This window comes from Cherax quadricarinatus, chromosome 54 (assembly GCF_038502225.1).
Source record: "Cherax quadricarinatus isolate ZL_2023a chromosome 54, ASM3850222v1, whole genome shotgun sequence".
Classification (NCBI taxonomy): domain Eukaryota; kingdom Metazoa; phylum Arthropoda; class Malacostraca; order Decapoda; family Parastacidae; genus Cherax; species Cherax quadricarinatus.
In genome coordinates this window covers 20,868,993-20,888,909 of record NC_091345.1, presented here as the reverse complement: position 1 = coordinate 20,888,909, position 19,917 = coordinate 20,868,993, and the positions used below count along the sequence as shown (strand labels likewise).

At 45.4% G+C, this 19,917-nt stretch overlaps 1 protein-coding gene across 9 annotated transcripts in view; it reads left to right on the top strand.

The window, feature by feature from the left end:
- Positions 1 to 19,917, top strand: part of LOC128699201 (adenosylhomocysteinase-like 1) — a 562,478-nt gene that overhangs the window by 470,044 nt on the left and 72,517 nt on the right. For 6 of the 9 annotated variants that reach the window (XM_053791787.2, XM_053791789.2, XM_053791790.2 and 3 more), the window contains exon 2: positions 19,138 to 19,761. The exons of the other annotated variants lie outside the window; for them this stretch is intronic. In XM_053791787.2, coding sequence (XP_053647762.1) covers positions 19,699 to 19,761 — 63 coding nt within the window. In that variant the 5' untranslated portion in view covers positions 19,138 to 19,698. The remainder of the gene's footprint in view (positions 1 to 19,137; positions 19,762 to 19,917) is intronic. 9 annotated transcript variants of the gene reach the window in all.

The following is a 19,917-nucleotide window of genomic DNA, read 5'->3' as shown; positions in this document are numbered from 1 at the left end:
ACTGCTGCTACTGTACTACTACTACTGCTGCTACTGTACTATTACTACTGCTGCCGCTGTACTACTACTACTACTACTGCTGCTACTGTACTACTACTACTGCTGCTACTGTACTACTACTACTGCTGCCACTGTACTACTACTACTGCTGCTACTGTACTATTACTACTGCAACTGTACTACTACTACTGCTGCTACTGTACTATTACTACTGCAACTGTACTACTACTACTGCTGCTACTGTACTATTACTACTGCTGCCACTGTACTACTACTACTGCTGCTACTGTACTATTACTACTGCAACTGTGCTGCTGCTACTGTGACTACTACTACTACTACTACTACTACTACTACTACTACTACTGCTGCTGCTGCTGCTGTGGTAGTGTACACGCAGTGTGTGGCAGTGTGATTGTGTACACGTGGTGTGTGGCAATATGGTAGTGTACACGCAGTGCATGGCAGTGTGATAGTGTACACGTGGTGTGTGGCAGTGCGATAGTGTACACGCGGTGTGTGGCAATATGGTAGTGTACATGCAGTGTGTGTGGCAGTGCGATAGTGTACACGCGGTGTGTGGCAATATGGTAGTGTACACGCAGTGTGTGGCAGTGTGATAGTGTACACGCGGTGTGTGGCAATATGGTAGTGTACACGGTATGTTGCAGTGTGATAGTGTACACGCGGTGTGTGGCAGTGATAGTGTACACGCGGTGTGCGGCAATATGGTAATGTACACGCAGTGTGTGGCAGTGTGGTAGTGTGCACGCATTGTGTGACAGTGTGGTAGTGTACACGCAGTGTGTGTGTGGTAGTGTACACGCAGTGTGTGGCAGTGTGATAGTGTACACGCGGTGTGTGGCAATATGGTAGTGTACACGCAGTGTGTGGCAGTGTGGTAGTGTACACGCAGTGTGTAGCAGTGTGGTAGTGTGCACGTTGTGTGTGACAATGTGATAGTGTACACGCAGTGACAGTGTGGTAGTGTACACGCAGTGACAGTGTGGTAGTGTACACGCAGTGTGTGTGTGGTAGTGTACACGCAGTATGTGACAGTGTGGTAGTGTACACGCAGTGTGTGACAGTGTGGTAGTGTACACGCGGTGTGTGGCAGTGTACACGCAGTGTGTGGCAATGTACACGCAGTGTGTGGCAGTGTGGTAGTGTACACGCTGTGTGTGGCAGTGTACTCGCAGTGTGTGGCAGTGGGCGCGCAGTGTGTGACAATGTACACGCGGTGTGTGGCAGTGTGGTAGTGTACACGCTGTGTGTGGCAGTGTACACGCAGTGTGTGGCAATGTACACGCGGTGTGTGGCAGTGTGGTAGTGTACACGCTGTGTGTGGCAGTGTACTCGCAGTGTGTGGCAGTGGGCGCGCAGTGTGTGACAATGTACACGCGGTGTGTGGCAGTGTGGTAGTGTACACGCGGTGTGTGGCAGTGTACACGCAGTGTGTGGCAATGTACACGCGGTGTGTGGCAGTGTGGTAGTGTACACGCTGTGTGTGGCAGTGTACTCGCAGTGTGTGGCAGTGGGCGCGCAGTGTGTGACAATGTACACGCGGTGTGTGGCAGTGTGGTAGTGTACACGCTGTGTGTGGCAGTGTACACGCAGTGTGTGGCAGTGGGCGCGCAGTGTGTGACAATGTACACGCGGTGTGTGGCAGTGTGGTAGTGTACACGCTGTGTGGCAGTGTACACGCAGTATGTGGCAATGTACACGCGGTGTGTGGCAGTGTGGTAGTGTACACGCTGTGTGTGGCAGTGTACACGCAGTGTGTGGCAATGTACACGCGGTGTGTGGCAGTGTGGTAGTGTACACGCTGTGTGTGGCAGTGTACACGCTGTGTGTGGCAGTGTACTCGCAGTGTGTGGCAATGTACACGCGGTGTGTGGCAGTGTGGTAGTGTACACGCTGTGTGTGGCAGTGTACTCGCAGTGTGTGGCAATGTACACGCGGTGTGTGGCAGTGTGGTAGTGTACACGCTGTGTGTGGCAGTGTACACGCTGTGTGTGGCAGTGTACTCGCAGTGTGTGGCAATGTACACGCGGTGTGTGGCAGTGTGGTAGTGTACACGCTGTGTGTGGCAGTGTACTCGCAGTGTGTGGCAGTGGGCGCGCAGTGTGTGAGTGTACACAGTGTGTATAGTTACCATCGTAGTCTTGAGACGCAGCGTGGAGGGGCAACATTCCGCCTTCGTACATCCCAACACGTAATTTAACTTCTTACATGTACAACCTACATTACACACTACGTGTATACATCTTGCAGGTTACACAACATTCCACAGTCTGACCATTGCAATCAATAGACTTAAGGTTTTTGTTGAAATTTAATGCTGAAGGTTAAAGAGGAGTGTGTGTGTGTGTGTGTGTAAAGGAGTATGAATCTGAGATTTTGATCGATTTCTCTTTCTTTGTTTTCCCTCTCTCTCTCTCTCTCTCTCTCTCTCTCTCTCTCTCTCTCTCTCTCTCTCTCTCTCTCTCTCTCTCTCTCTCTCTCTCTCTCTCTCTCTCTCTCTCTCTCTCTCTCTCTCTCATCTTCTCTAGATTCGTCCTTATCTTCCACTTTCTCGTTCCTCCCCACCTGCGGCAGAAACTGCTTCTGCAGTGTCTTTCAGTATTATCGATACCGAGACGTGGTCTTGGCGAGTCCTAATTGGTTCACTAATGTGGTTTCTCCCGGTTTCCTGCCCACCTCATTGGTTGCTTCCACTCCAACTAGGTGATGTCCTCTTCCCCTAATTACTTGCCTTAATCACTAACTCTGCGATAGTTGAGTGAAACAACAGTCTCAGCTAATATTTGTGTCGCCTTACTATGTTGTTACTGTGTTTGTCATACACCTCAGCCCACGCTCTCTCCTTGTTGACTCGTTCATGTCTTGTTCTTGTTGACTCGTTCATGTCTTGTTCTTGTTGACTCGTTCATGTCTTGTTCTTGTTGACTCGTTCATGTCTTGTTCTTGTTGACTCGTTCATGTCTTGTTCTTGTTGACTCGTTCATGTCTTGTTCTTGTTGACTCGTTCATGTCTTGTTCTTGTTGACTCGTTCATGTCTTGTTCTTGTTGACTCGTTCATGTCTTGTTCTTGATGACTCGTTCATGTCTTGTTCTTGTTGACTCGTTCATGTCTTGTTCTTGTTGACTCGTTCATGTCTTGTTCTTGTTGACTCGTTCATGTCTTGTTCTTGTTGACTCGTTCATGTCTTGTTCTTGATGACTCGTTCATGTCTTGTTTTTGTTGATGACTCGTTCATGTCTTGTTTTTGTTGATGACTCGTTCATGTCTTGTTCTTGTGGTTGATGGCGCATTGATTTCATGTGGCTGATGACGTGATTTCCTTGAGGTTGGTGACGTCATGGCTTGTACCTGAGGTTGATGACGTCATATCTTGTATCTGATGACGTCATATCTTGTAATAAAGTTGGTAGAATTACCGACAATATGTAAAGTAAAAGGACACAAGTGCAACTAATGTGACATTTTATTGTGGCAACGTTTCGCTCTCCAGGAGCTTTATCAAGCCATTACAAACAATACATGGACACAGAGGTTGTCAGTCCCTCGGCCTGGAGAAGTTCAGTTCCATAGTCAGGAACTATCTGAAGATCAAGCGACAGTGCGGAGACTTAAATACTGTCGGAAGGAGAGGTGCAGGGTAGTAGTAGTAGTAGTAGTAGTAGTGAGAGGCCACTGAGAGGTCATGTCCCTCTCAGATCCAACACTTCTCACTTGAAAAGCTTGTCCAAGGTGTTTTCTGTACCAAGATGCCACGTGTTGCAATGTCTGACAAGATGAACATCAAAATGGTATACAATACCGACAGGTTGTTAGGTAAGACACATATGCAACAGTTAGACAACTTTATTCCGAAACGTTTCGCCTACACAGTAGGCTTCTTCAGTCGAATACAGAAAGTAGGCAGGAACAGTAGAGATGTGAAGACGATGTAATCAGTCCATCACCCTTGAAGTCGTAGAATTTGAGGTTGTCAGTCCCTCGGCCTGGAGAAGTTCAGTTCCATAGTCAGGAACTATCTGAAGATCAAGCGACAGTGCGGAGACTTAAATACTGTCGGAAGGAGAGGTGCAGGGTAGTAGTAGTAGTAGTAGTAGTAGTAGTGAGAGGCCACTGAGAGGTCATGTCCCTCTCAGATCCAACACTTCTCACTTGAAAAGCTTGTCCAAGGTGTTTTCTGTACCAAGATGCCACGTGTTGCAGTGTCTGACAAGATGAACATCAAAATGGATCTGAGAGGGACATGACCTCTCAGTGGCCTCTCACTACTACTACTACCCTGCACCTCTCCTTCCGACAGTATTTAAGTCTCCGCACTGTCGCTTGATCTTCAGATAGTTCCTGACTATGGAACTGAACTTCTCCAGGCCGAGGGACTGACAACCTCAAATTCTACGACTTCAAGGGTGATGGACTGATTACATCGTCTTCACATCTCTACTGTTCCTGCCTACTTTCTGTATTCGACTGAAGAAGCCTACTGTGTAGGCGAAACGTTTCGGAATAAAGTTGTCTAACTGTTGCATATGTGTCTTACCTAACAACCTGTCGGTATTGTATACCATTTTGATGTTCACAGAGGGTATATAAAGGCTCAGAGTGAGGTGCAGTACTAGTGAGGTACCATTTAGATGTTCACTAGTGGTAGTAGTAGTAGTAGTAGTGACAAAAGTAGTAGTAGTAGTAATACAATATGGTAGAGCAATTAATTCGTACATGAGTAAAAGGATATAAAAGCTATTACTTGGGTAACATAAAAATAGGTTGGACAAATATAGACTGGAAAGAGGCAGCTTGTTTCAGTGTTCACTCTCTGTAATGTGCTTTGTGTAGTATAACGGGAGAGACTGTGTGATGGCAGAGTTTACTGTTTTCAGGAGGATTCTTGCTAAGACTTCAGAGATGGTGAAGCTGCAGTTGTTTTGTTTAATTGTATTCGAAACAGAGATCAGTGCTGATTCGAGGCACTTGCGTCTGCGGAAATTAGTTTCTTTGATCACTAATTGGGCGTCTCTGAATTTCATGAGATAATTGTAAGTACAACTAATGTGACATTTATTGTGGCAACGTTTCGCTCTCCAGGAGCTTTATCAAGCCATTACAAACAATACATGGACACAGAGGGTATATAAAGGCTCAGAGTGAGGTGAATACTAGTGAGGTACCATTTCGATGTTCACTAGTGGTAGTAGTAGTAGTAGTAGTAGTAGTAGTAGTAGTAGTGGTAGTGACAAAAGTAATACAATATGGTAGAGCAATTAATTCGTACATGAGTAAAATGATATAAAAGCTATTTCTTGGGTAACATAAAAATAGGTTGGACAAATATAAACTGGAATGAGGCAGCTTGTTTCAGTGTTCACTCTCTGTGCTTTGTGTAGTATAACAGGAGAGACTATGTGATGGCAGGGTTTACTGTTTTCAGGAGGATTCTTGCTAAGACTTCGGAGATGGTGACAACGCCTGTGTACAACACCGAAATTCCACCAATCATCTTATGAAATTCAGAGACGCCCAATTAGTGATAAAAGAAAATAATTTCCGCACACGCAAGTGCCTTGAATCAGCACTGATCGCTGTTTCGAATACAATTAAACAAAACAACTGCAGCTTCACCATCTCCGAAGTCTTAGCAAGAATCCTCCTGAAAACAGTAAACCCTGCCATCACATAGTCTCTCCTGTTATACTACACAAAGCACAGAGAGTGAACACTGAAACAAGCTGCCTCATTCCAGTTTATATTTGTCCAACCTATTTTTATGTTACCCAAGAAATAGCTTTTATATCATTTTACTCATGTACGAATTAATTGCTCTACCATATTGTATTACTTTTGTCACTACCACTACTACTACTACTACTACTACTACTACTACTACTACTACTACTACCACTAGTGAACATCGAAATGGTACCTCACTAGTATTCACCTCACTCTGAGCCTTTATATACCCTCTGTGTCCATGTATTGTTTGTAATGGCTTGATAAAGCTCCTGGAGAGCGAAACGTTGCCACAATAAATGTCACATTAGTTGCACTTGTGTCCTTTTACTTTACATATTGTCGGTAATTCTACCAACTTTATTACTACATGAGATAATTGGTAGAATTTCGATGTTGTACGCAAGTGTTGTTCAAGTTATCGTTCCTACATGCGTAAATGTGTTCATTGAGGCGGGTGTCGAGGTTTCTTGCTGTTTCACCTACGTAAATCTTGTCACAGCCTCCACAGGGTATAGTGTAAACTCCTGAGTTGACTGGTTCATGGTACTTGGATTTTGTTCTGGTTATATCCTTTATTGAAGTGCTAGAAGCGATGGCGACTCTGGTGTTAGCTTGTGAAAGTACTTTTGAAACGTTCAGTGCAACCTGGCTGTTGCAACTGAACGTTTCGAATACAATTAAACAAAACAACGGCAGCTTCACCATCTCTGAAGTCTTAGCAAGAATCCTCCTGAAAACAGTAAACTCTGCCATCACACAGTCTCTCCTGTTATACTACACAAAGCACATTACAGAGAGTGAACACTGAAACAAGCTGCCTCTTTCCAGTCTATATTTGTCCAACCTATTTTTATGTTACCCAAGTAATAGCTTTTATATCCTTTTACTCATGTACGAATTAATTGCTCTTCCATATTGTATTACTACTACTACTACTTTTGTCACTACTACTACAACTACTACCACTAGTGAACATCTAAATGGTACCTCACTAGTACTGCACCTCACTCTGAGCCTTTATATACCCTCTGTGTCCATGTATTGTTTGTAATGGCTTGATAAAGCTCCTGGAGAGCGAAACGTTGCCACAATAAAATGTCACATTAGTTGCACTTGCGTCATATCTTGTACCCGAGGTTGACGTCATGTGTTGTACCTGAGGTTGATGACGTCATATCTTGTATCTAAGGTTGATGACGTCATGTGTTGTATCTAAGGTTGATGACGTCATGTGTTGTACCTGAGGTTGATGACGTCATGTCTTGTACCTGAGGTTGATGACGTCATGATGTCTTATTCTACAGTAACAAATATCTTCCAAGAAGACACATTATAATTGCCTGGTGGCCTCATATTGTTCTCTTAGTGAAGCAACATTTACAAAATAAATTTATAAACACCACTTTATTCTAGTATTAATAAAGTTGCTTTTTGTAATTATCCCAAGAGAATTATTCTACTTAAAGTGGTGAACTGAGTAGTCTGTGACTGGTAGTTGCTAAGTTGTCTTGTGTTTTGTACTTGAACGTGTGTGTGCGTGTGTGTGTTTGTGTGTGTACTCACCTAATTGTGGTTGCAGGGGTCGAGACTCGGCTCCTGGCCCCGCCTCTTCACTGATCGCTAATGTGTCCTCTCTCTCTCTCTGCTTCCTGAGCTTTGTCATACCTCTTCTTAAAACTATGTATGGTTAGTGCCTCCACTACTTCACTTGCTAGGCTATTCCACTTGCTGACAACTCTATGACTGAAGAAATACTTCCTAACGTCCCTGTGACTCGTCTGAGTCTTCAGCTTCCAGTTGTGACCCCTTGTCCCTGTGTCCCCTCTCTGGAACATCCTATCTCTGTCCACCTTGTCTATTCCCCGCAGTATCTTGTATGTCGTTATCATGTCTCCCCTGACCCTTCTGTCCTCCAGTGTCGTCAGTCCGATTTTCCTTAACCTTTCCTCGTACGACATTCCCTTGAGCTCTGGGACTAGCCTTGTTACAAACCTTTGTACTTTGTCTAACTTCTTGACGTGCTTGACCAGGTGTGGGTTCCAGACTGGTGCTGCATACTCCAGTATGGGCCTAACATACACAGTGTACAGTGTCTTGAACGATTCCTTATTAAGGTATCGGAACGCTATTCTCAGGTTTGCCAGGCGCCCGTATGCTGCAGCGGTTATTTGGTTGATGTGTGCCTCCGGTGATGTGCTCGGTGTTATGGTCACCCCAAGGTCTTTCTCCCTGAGTGAGGTCTGTAGTCTTTGTCCACCTAGCCTATACTCTGTCTGCGGTCTTCTTTGCCCCTCCCCAATCTTCATGACTTTGCATTTGGCTGGATTGAATTCGAGAAGCCAGTTGCTGGACCACATGTCCAGCCTGTCCAGGTCTCTTTGCAGTCCTGCCTCATCCTCGTCCGATTTAATTCTTCTCATCAACTTCACGTTATCTGCAAACAGGGACACTTCAGAGTCTATTCCTTCCATCATGTCGTTCACATATATCAAAAATAGCACTGGTCCTAGAACTGACCCCTGTGGGACCCCGCTCGTAACAGGCGCCCACTGTGATACCTCTTCACGTACCATGACTCGTTGCTGCCTCCCTGTCAGGTATTCCCTTATCCATTGCAGTGCCCTCCCTTTTACGTGCACCTGATCCTCCAGCTTCTGCACTAATCTCTTGTGGGGAACTGTGTCAAAGGCCTTCCTGCAGTCTAGGAAAACGCAATCTACCCACCCCTCTCTCTCGTGTCTTACTTCTGTTACCTTGTCATAAAACTCCAGGAGGTTTGTGATACAAGATTTGCCTTCCATGAACCCATGCTGGTTTTCATTTATAATCTTGTTCCTTTCCAGGTGTTCGACCACTCTCCTCCTGATAATCTTCTCCATGACTTTGCACACAATACATGTCAGAGACACAGGTCTGTAGTTTAGTGCCTCGTTTCTGTTTCCTTTCTTAAATATGGGGACTACATTAGCTGTCTTCCATTTCTCAGGTAGTTGCCCAGTTTCAAGGGATGTGTTAAAGATTGTGGTTAGAGGCATGCACAGCATCTCTGCTCCTTCTCTAAGGACCCATGGGGAGATGTCCGGTCCCATCGCCTTTGAGGTGTCAAGGTCACTTAAGAGCTTCTTCACCTCCTCCTCAGTTGTTCGTATGTCATCCAACACTTGTTGGTATATTCCCTCTTGATGTTTCCTTCTGTGCTGTCTTCCCACAGCCCTTCCTGTCTCTACTGTAAAAACTTCCTTAAATCTCCTGTTCAGCTCCTCACATACCTCCTGATCATTTCTTGTGAGTTCTCCACCTTCTGTCCTTAATCTGATCACCTGGTCTTTGACTGTTGTCTTCCTCCTGATGTGGCTATACAACAGTTTCGGGTCAGTCTTGATTCTCGATGCTATGTCATTTTCATACTGTCGCTGGGCCTCCCTCCTTACCTGTGCGTACTCATTCCTGGCTCTGCGACTGATCTCCCTATTTTCGTGTGTTCTCTGCCTTCTGTACTTTTTCCATTCTCTATTGCATTTTGTTTTTGCCTCCTTACACCGTCGGGTAAACCAGGGGCTCGTTCTGGTCTTCCCGTTGTTACTGTTGCCCTTGGGAATAAACCTTTCCACTGCCTCCTTGCATTTTGTTGTTACATATTCCATCATTTCATTTACTGGCTTTCCTGCCAGTTCTCTGTCCCACTGGACCTCCCGCAGGAAGTTCTTCAACCCTATGTAGTCCCCTCTTTTATAGTCAGGCTTTTCCCATTCAACTCCTGTTGTTCTCTCCACTTGCAGCTCTACTATGTATTCAAAGCACAGAACCACGTGGTCGCTAGCTCCTAGGGGACTCTCATACTTGATGTCCTCAATATCTGAGCTGCCCAGGGTGAACACAAGGTCCAATCTTGCTGGTTCATCCTCCCCTCTGACTCTGGTAGTGTCCTTAACATGTTAGTGCATGAAGTTTTCCAGCACCACGTCCAACATCCTGGCTCTCCATGTTTCGGGACCCCCATATGGCTCCAGGTTTTCCCAGTCAATCTCCCTGTGGTTGAAATCCCCCATAACCAGCAACTTTGCTCTGCTGGAGTGAGCTCTTCTTGCCACCTCAGCAAGTGTGTCCACCATTGCTCTGTTGCTCTCTTCATATTCCTCTCTTGGCCTCCTGCAGTTCTGTGGTGGATTATACATCACTGCAATGACCACTTTGTGTTCCCCAGACTGAAGTGTACCTGCTATGTAGTCTCTTTCTCCCGTCTCGTCTATTCCTTCCATTTTCTCGAATTTCCATCTGTTTTTTACGAGCAGAGCAACCCCACCTCCCCCCCTGCCCCTTCTATCTTTCCTCATGATCTGGTATCCTGGTGGGAAGATTGCATCTGTTATTGTGTCCATGAGTTTTGTTTCTGTAACTGCTATGATGTCTGGGGACTTCTCATTGATTCTTTCTTGCCATTCCTCATGTTTATTCGTTAATCCATCTGCATTTGTGTACCAAACCTTCAACTTCTGTTCTAATACTGTAACTGTGGTGCGGGGGGTGGAAACAGGGATCGGTGTGTGATGGTTGGTTTGGATTGTTCAGTTGCCTTGGGGGTGTCGTGGCTGGAGTCCTTCTGCAGGTGTTTCTGGGGGGTGCGCTTGTCCTTCCATTTGATCCTGGATTATTCTGCTCTCCTTTTTCATTTCCTCCCATTTCTCCTTTCGTTTTTGAACTCTCTCTTTCATTGTCTTCCTTTCGTCCTGTGTTGTCTCGATCGAGGTACACACTCCGGAACTCCTGCCTGCCTCTCAGCCATGCTTTCTCCTGCAGGATCATGGTTCGGGTTGATTCTGCCTTGAAAATTACTTTGAGAGGCCGATTCCTTTTCTTTGTGAACCACCCAATTCTCCGAAAATTTGCCACCTGGGTCATGTCCCCCTCGCCTATCACCTTCATGATATCTTCAATCGCTTTTTTTTCCTCCTGCTTTCTTTCATCATAAGTTTCCCCTTTAGCTTCGTCTAGCCCATAGACAAACACGGATCTTTCCCTTTCCACCTCCCACTGTGACTCCCATTGCATCCTCTGATGTGTTTTAGTTCCTTCCCGTGGAGTGTTCCTTCCTTCAGTCCCTTCCCTAGTTATTGCCCCTATGCTTCTTGGTTTATCCTTCCTGCTCACCTGCTCCTGGCCCCCACAGGTATCTGGTAAGGTCCTTGCACATGTCCTAGTTCCTTCAATGTCTTCCAACCTCTCATTCTGTCCTAGTGTGCTCCCTGTCTTTGTTTTGGCCCCATGTGGGTTTGACAGGACCTCTGCATACAGTTTAGTTTCCATGCTTCCTTCAGACCTGTTGTCTGTGTTTGATGTAGCCATTGCCGATGCTACTTCTGTAATATCTTTGTCTCTGTGCTGTTTCAGATGTCTCAGCTCCTCTTCTAATCTCTCTATCTTGATTTCTGCTGCTGTGGCCTGTTGCTTCCACCTTCTGCATTCTGCTGCTAACCTCTCTTCCATCTTCCTTTCCAGCTCATCTAGTCTCCTTCCCCAGTCTTCCTCCCTTTTTTTGAGCTCTACCTCCCATTCCTCCCTCCCAGATTCGTCCTTGGAGCCCCCTGTCCTCATTCTGGTTAGGGGGAGGGGAATAGATGGTTAGGAGAGGGGATGGATGGTTGTGGGGGAGGGGGAGGATGGTTATTGGAGGGGTAGAGATAGTTGGGGGAGGGGGTTAGATGGTTTGAGAGGGAGAGGTGTGTGTGTGTGTGTGTGTGTGTGTGTGTGTGTGTGTGTTTGTGTGTGTGTGTTTGTGTGTGTGTGTTTGTGTGTGTTTGTGTGTGTGTTTGTGTGTTTGTGTGTGTGTGTGTTTGTGTGTGTGTGTGTGTGTGTGTGTGTTTGTGTGTGTGTGTGGTTGTGTGTGTGTGTGTTTGTGTGTATGTATGTGTGTGTGTGTGTTTGTGTGTGTGTGTGTGTGTGTTTGTGTGTGTGTGTGTGTGTGTGTGTGTGTGTGTGTGTGTGTGTGTGTGTGTGCGTTTGTGTGTGTGTTTGTGTGTGTGTGTGTGTTTGTGTGTGTTTGTGTGTGTGTGTGTGCATGTGTGTGTGTGTGTCTGTGTGTGCGTGCGTGCGCGTGCGTGCAGAAGCCTATAACTAGGATGTAAAAAGTTTCTGATGTAGGTTACTGACATACGAAGAGAAAGCAAGTACAGTGGGGAGAAGGAAAGCTAGATGTAGAATGCAGAAATGTGAGACAAAGGTTACAAACATCAGACAAACCAAAGGATCAGGAAGCAGACATAACACCAAGCATATCACTGGCGCACATCAGTCCAATAACCAGGACAGCGTGTCCTCCTTTGCCACACTTAACGACATTCACTTCAACAAAGTGTGTTTCAGCGTTCTATTATATACGGTGATGTGAGAGTCATTTTAGACTACACAGCATCAACGTGGAATTCTTACCTTGGAAAATAGGTCGACAAGCTGAATCACGTCTAGGAATTTGTTATGAATCTTGTCACTAAGTTAAGAGGAATTATTTTCGTAAAAATACTTTGAACTTAAACTTGTAAGACTAAAAGGAAGGTGAACCAGAAATTATGTGATTGCAACGTACAAAATATTCTTGGTATTAGATACGACAGACTTTGAAAAGAAACCTGAGGTACCAGCATACTACTTCAACCTGAGGTACGAGTGTACTACTACAACCTGAGGTACGAGCATACTACTTCAACCTGAGGTACGAGTGTACTACTACAACCTGAGGTACGAGCATACTACTTCAACCTGAGGTACGAGTGTACTACTACAACCTGAGGTACCAGCATACTACTTCAACCTGAGGTACGAGTGTACTACTACAACCTGAGGTACCAGCATACTACTTCAACCTGAGGTACGAGCGTACTACTACAACCTGAGGTACCAGCATACTACTACAACCTGAGGTACGAGTGTACTACTACAACCTGAGGTACGAGTGTACTACTACAACCTGAGGTACGAGCATACTACTTCAACCTGAGGTACCAGCATACTACTTCAACCTGAGGTACGAGTGTACTACTACAACCTGAGGTACGAGCATACTACTTCAACCTGAGGTACGAGTGTACTACTACAACCTGAGGTACGAGCATACTACTACAACCTGAGGTACCAGCATACTACTTCAACCTGAGGTACCAGCATACTACTTCAACCTGAGGTACGAGTGTACTACTACAACCTGAGGTACGAGCATACTACTACAACCTGAGGTACGAGTGTACTACTACAACCTGAGGTACGAGCATACTACTTCAACCTGAGGTACAAGTGTACTACTACAACCTGAGGTACGAGCATACTACTACAACCTGAGGTACGAGCATACTACTTCAACCTGAGGTACGAGTGTACTACTACAACCTGAGGTACGAGTGTACTACTACAACCTGAGGTACGAGCATACTACTTCAACCGAGCATACTACTTCAACCTGAGGTACGAGTGTACTACTACAACCTGAGGTACGAGCATACTACTTCAACCTGAGTACGAGTGTACTACTTCAACCTGAGGTACCAGCATACTACTTCAACCTGAGGTACGAGTACTACTACAACCTGAGGTACGAGCATACTACTTCAACCTGAGGTACCAGCATACTACTTCAACCTGAGGTACGAGTGTACTACTACAACCTGAGGTACGAGCATACTACTACAACCTGAGGTACCAGCATACTACTTCAACCTGAGGTACCAGCATACTACTTCAACCTGAGGTACGAGTGTACTACTACAACCTGAGGTACGAGCATACTACTACAACCTGAGGTACGAGTGTACTACTACAACCTGAGGTACGAGCGTACTACTACAACCTGAGGTACCAGCATACTACTTCAACCTGAGGTACGAGCATACTACTTCAACCTGAGGTACGAGTGTACTACTACAACCTGAGGTACGAGCATACTACTTCAACCTGAGGTACCAGCATACTACTTCAACCTGAGGTACCAGCATACTACTTCAACCTGAGGTACGAGCATACTACTTCAACCTGAGGTACGAGTGTACTACTACAACCTGAGGTACCAGCATACTACTTCAACCTGAGGTACGAGTGTACTACTACAACCTGAGGTACGAGTGTACTACTACAACTTGAGGTACGAGTGTACTACTACAACCTGAGGTACGAGCATACTACTTCAACCTGAGGTATGAGTGTACTACTACAACCTGAGGTACGAGCGTACTACTATAACCTGAGGTACGAGCGTACTACTTCAACCTGAGGTGCGAGTGTACTACTACAACCTGAGGTACGAGCGTACTACTACAACCTGAGGTACGAGTGTACTACTACAACCTGAGGTACGAGCATACTACTTCAACCTGAGGTACGAGCGTACTACTACAACCTGAGGTACGAGCGTACTACTACAACCTGAGGTACGAGTGTACTACTACAACCTGAGGTACGAGTGTACTACTACAACCTGAGGTACAAGCGTACTACTTCAACCTGAGGTACGAGCGTACTACTTCAACCTGAGGTACGAGTGTACTACTACAACCTGAGGTACAAGCGTACTACTACAACCTGAGGTACGAGCGTACTACTACAACCTGAGGTACGAGTGTACTACTACAACCTGAGGTACGAGCGTACTACTACAACCTGAGGTACGAGCGTACTACTTCAACCTGAGGTACGAGTGTACTACTACAACCGTACCAGCATACTACTTCAACCGTACATACTACAACCTGAGGTACGAGCGTACTACTACAACCTGTACTACTACTTCAACCTGAGTACCAGCATACTACTTACTGAGTACGATACTACTACAACCTGAGGTACCAGCATACTACTACAACCTGAGGTACCAGCATACTACTTCAACCTGAGGTACGAGCGTACTACTACAACCTGAGGTACCAGCATACTACTTCAACCTGAGGTACGAGTGTACTACTACAACCTGAGGTACGAGCGTACTACTACAACCTGAGGTACAAGCGTACTACTTCAACCTGAGGTACGAGCGTACTACTACAACCTGAGGTACGAGTGTACTACTTCAACCTGAGGTACGAGTGTACTACTACAACCTGAGGTACGAGCGTACTACTTCAACCTGAGGTACGAGCGTACTACTACAACCTGAGGTACGAGTGTACTACTACAACCTGAGGTACGAGCATACTACTACAACCTGAGGTACGAGCATACTACTTCAACCTGAGGTACGAGCGTACTACTACAACCTGAGGTACGAGCATACTACTACAACCTGAGGTACCAGCATACTACTTCAACCTGAGGTACGAGCGTACTACTACAACCTGAGGTACGAGTGTACTACTACAACCTGAGGTACCAGCATACTACTTCAACCTGAGGTACGAGTGTACTACTACAACCTGAGGTACGAGTGTACTACTACAACCTGAGGTACGAGCGTACTACTACAACCTGAGGTACCAGCATACTACTTCAACCTGAGGTACGAGTGTACTACTACAACCTGAGGTACCAGCATACTACTTCAACCTGAGGTACGAGCGTACTACTACAACCTGAGGTACCAGCATACTACTTCAACCTGAGGTACGAGCGTACTACTACAACCTGAGGTACCAGCATACTACTTCAACCTGAGGTACGAGCGTACTACTACAACCTGAGGTACAAGCGTACTACTACAACCTGAGGTACGAGTGTACTACTACAACCTGAGGTACGAGCATACTACTTCAACCTGAGGTACGAGCGTACTACTACAACCTGAGGTACGAGCATACTACTTCAACCTGAGGTACGAGCATACTACTTCAACCTGAGGTACGAGCATACTACTACAACCTGAGGTACGAGCATACTACTTCAACCTGAGGTACGAGCGTACTACTACAACCTGAGGATAGTTTTGATGAAGTATTATATACACGGTTTAAAGAGAAAGTATGGTCGAGTTCATGAAGCAAGGAATTTAGTTTGACCGCTCGTAAGTAATCAAAATGCAGAGCCAGGAGCCAGGCAGGACTTTCCTCCCGCAGCCACGACACACTACAAATTATAAACATCAAGTCTCAGGGCTCACATCGGGAAGTTCTGATAAATGGGTTGTTTTCCATACCATAATGTGAGTAATAAGATTAATGCAATGTTTAAATAGTGGGAGTAGCTATGCTAAGTTGGCAAATCGAGTCTTGAGTCGATATATACTTGGTTAAGACTCCAGAATTCTTGACACACTTACCGATCTCGCCTCTGGCTTTTGTTGTTTAGTTAATAGCGGAACTATTTCCATTGTTATTATATTACTATCTTCGCTACCATCTTCACTACTACCTCCGTCACAATCACCACCATCATCTTCACTATCACCACCTCTACCACCACCACCACCACCAATGTCTTCTTCGCCACCATCAACCAGATTAAACTATATATCGTTTTCGTGGTCGCCTTGGGAGTGCGGGAGAAATTTTAATCCTTGAGTAAGCTGCTTGTAGTGTAACCTCACTGAGAAGTATAAAGTGCCAGCAGTGAGTCTGAGTGCCACGGAGACCTGTTTGTTAAGTGCCGGCAGTAAATGAGTGTCATGAAGACCTGTGTTAAGTGCCAGCAGTGAATGTGAGTGCCACGGAGACGTGTGTATGAGAGCCAGCGGTTATGGTGGTTTTTGCAGTTTTGGTGTTGAGTTTTGCCGCTCTTGGAGCGGTTGCTGCTGTTGTGCTGGTTGTTTCTGTTGTTCTCGTAGTAATATTGCAGTTCTGAAGGTGGTTCTTGCTGCTCTAAAAGTGATTACTGCAGTTCTGCTGGTGGTTCTTGCAGTTCTGCTGGTGGTTCTTGCAGTTCTGCTGGTGGCTCTTGCAGTTCTGCTGGTGGTTCTTGCAGTTCTGCTGGTGGCTCTTGCAGTTCTGCTGGTGGCTCTTGCAGTTCTGCTGGTGGCTCTTGCAGTTCTGCTGGTGGCTCTTGCAGTTGGATGGTTCATAGTTCCTGGAAGGTGTTGATTTCTTGACACTGTTTATCCTGGGCAGTGGTGCTTCATTATGATCACTCGCTTTTGTAATCAAGTTATCTTCCTTAAGAGGCACCTAAGTTCCCTCGTCTTCAGACTTCTATAACACAATTGTCCTCAAAGATTTGTTAAGTTATACCATGAATTAAGGAAAGATCCTGGACTTCATATTACGAAACAGACAAAGCAAATGTGATAGTAATTATGGACAAGGTAGATTGTAATAGAAAAAATGAACTTATTAGAAGACGGAGGAACTTACGTGCCCCTTAACTCTTTAGATAGTCTCTTAAAAGTATATTTTCCTTCTCGCATTATGGATCCATCCTGTAGAACACATCCTGCAGGATCAGTCCTGCCGTCCCACATTAGCCATCTTGCAGGATTCATCCTGCTCCTCTCACAGTTTTTCTGCCATTCTTTATTTTCTAAACTGCTGCCATATTATAACATTGTGTTTATTTCTCACTATGTTTCTCTTCTCCCTCCCAGTCTCTCTCACCCTCCCTCCCCCTCCCTCCCTCCCCCTCCCTCCCCCTCCCTCCCCTCCCTCCCCTCTCTCTCCCCCTCCCTCCCCCTCCCTCCCCCTCCCCCTCCCTTCCCCCCCTCCCCCTCCCTTCCCCCCCATACACAATATATAAGGAGGTTTGTTACTCTACTGTCTAAACTCACGAACTTTATTTCTTATTATTACCCCGCATCATGTTCTTCATTATTATATCTCGCCTAAATTTTCACCTCTTTCTGTGTTTCGTATTTGTTTTCTTGTCTGCCTTTATTGCGGACATCTTGAGACAGTTTGCGCATCTTGAGTTTTATTAAGACGTAGCGTTAGCTATGTATAAAGTTAGTCCATCACTGAGTACTTAGCTAAAGATGACCTGTCTCTAAGGTGTGGCTGAGAAGAGTGAAAGAAGTGAGCTCTGGCCTAGTGTCCCCTCAAGGGAGGTTCCTTGACGCTGATGAGGGGCTCTTGATCTAGGAAATTGGACCTGTGCTCCAGTTCCCTGCATTGAGCCTGAATGCCTTCCAGCCTCCCTCCCCACAGGCGCTGTATAATCCTACGGATTTTGCGCTCCCCCTTGATTTTATAATAATCTGGCCTAGTGTGGCTGTCTGATGGTACTGTCATCATGCAGTGTTGTTGGTTGCCACACCAACAACACTGTCATCATGCAGTGTTGTTGGTTGCCACACCAACAACATTGTCATCATGCAGTGTTGTTGGTTGCCACGCCAACAACATTGTCATCATACAGTGTTGTTGGCTGCCACACCAACAACATTGTCATCATGCAGTGTTGTTGGTTGCCACACCAACAACATTGTCATCATGCAGTGTTGTTGGCTGCTACACCAACAACACTGTCATCATGCAGTGTTGTTGGTTGCCACGCCAACAACATTGTCATCATACAGTGTTGTTGGCTGCCACACCAACAACACTGTCATCATGCAGTGTTGTTGGCTGCCACACCAACAACACTGTCATCATACAGTGTTGTTGGCTGCCACACCAACAACACTGTCATCATACAGTGTTGTTGGCTGCCACACCAACAACACTGTCATCATACAGTGTTGTTGGTTGCCACGCCAACAACATTGTCATCATACAGTGTTGTTGGCTGCCACACCAACAACACTGTCATCATACAGTGTTGTTGGTTGCCACACCAACAACACTGACACGTTAGTGTCAGGTCTGAGAGGTTTCTCTTGCGGTTAACATAGATTCTCACGCAATATTGACCACATGAAGGTCATGTGTGAGTCTTGTTGCGTGCAACCTCGCTGCAACACTGACCTTCCACATAAACGCTGCAGATGATTTGTAATTTTTTCTGTGTATAAAAAAATATATTAATACATGAACTGTTGTAAATGTGTTGGATCAGTTTATGTATGATGCGTTGTGTTGTGTTTTAGGGAAGAAATGGTATAAAATAACGACAACCGTGAAAAAAAAGACACCTGGACAGTGTTAAAATATTTTATTGAAGACAAGTTTCTCCAATAATGAGTTAACTAAAAAAAAAAAAACACGGTACGGGTGGGGACTGAACTCGCGGCAAGTGAGTCGCAAAGCTCCAGGCAAGTATGTAAATATACACACTGTTGGATGATTCTTCTTATAGCCAGCTGGCCCAGTGGCTTACGCACTGGCCTGGAGTTTTACGGCTCACTTGCCGCGAGTTCAGTCCCCACCCGTACCCTGGTTTGTTGACAATCGTGTCATTACGATTTTTTGTGAGTCATGGCTTGTTTAGTTGTACTCGGCCTGTGTTAGTTCTCTATCACTGAGGAAGTCATTCATGGCGAAGTGTTTCGTCGTTAAAATACACTACCACTACCCATGTGTTATATCTCTTGTAATGTATTGTGTTGTTACAGTTGTTCCTTAAGTCATACTGGAGTGTGACCTTGGGAGCCGTGGTGGTGCGGTGAGTCAGGTCAGGCCCAACACTGATCCTTGTAACTATTCCGTCCGTCACTCGGCACTTGGCAACTTGTGCTACCACTTCCCTGGCTTGTCATAAGTAACTCTGTAAAGTGAAAAGAACTGGTGTTGTTACATGTTGTTGTTGTTGTTGTTGTTGAACTTATACCGTTATATCTACTGGCACAACTTTTAAAAAGAAACAAAGTGACGCCTAGTTGTCAGTCTAATAGAAAAGTGAGAGAAAAGTGTGTTATCGTGGCCATAAGTTGGAAGGAATGTGCTGCTGGTGACGTGCACTCTTATCACTGGCCACCATCACTTCAACGCTCCTTTATATCAAAGACTCCAACATTAAAGACGAAAGTTTGCGTTAAAAATATAGAACTTTTATTGAACGTGTTGTATGTGTGTGGTGGGCAGAGTGTAGCTCATCTCCTGGGGAAGGTAGCCAGGATCATCATTCCTGGGAGTTGTGGTTAATCCAGTGATCGTCGCTGGTGTCATCAGTAACCATGGCTACAGCAGTGGTCAACGGTCAGGATGTGACGGAGATGGGCCGTGTCTCCTCCTTCAAGGTAATACAACTCAAATTATAACTTTTTGTTTAATATTATCGTAAGTAGCGTAGGTTTATCTGGCTCCAGGTTAACACTTATAATGAACCATGGGGTCAATATTCTGAAGTTTAGGTTAGAATTACAGTAAGATTGCTTAGTTATTTTTTTCGTATT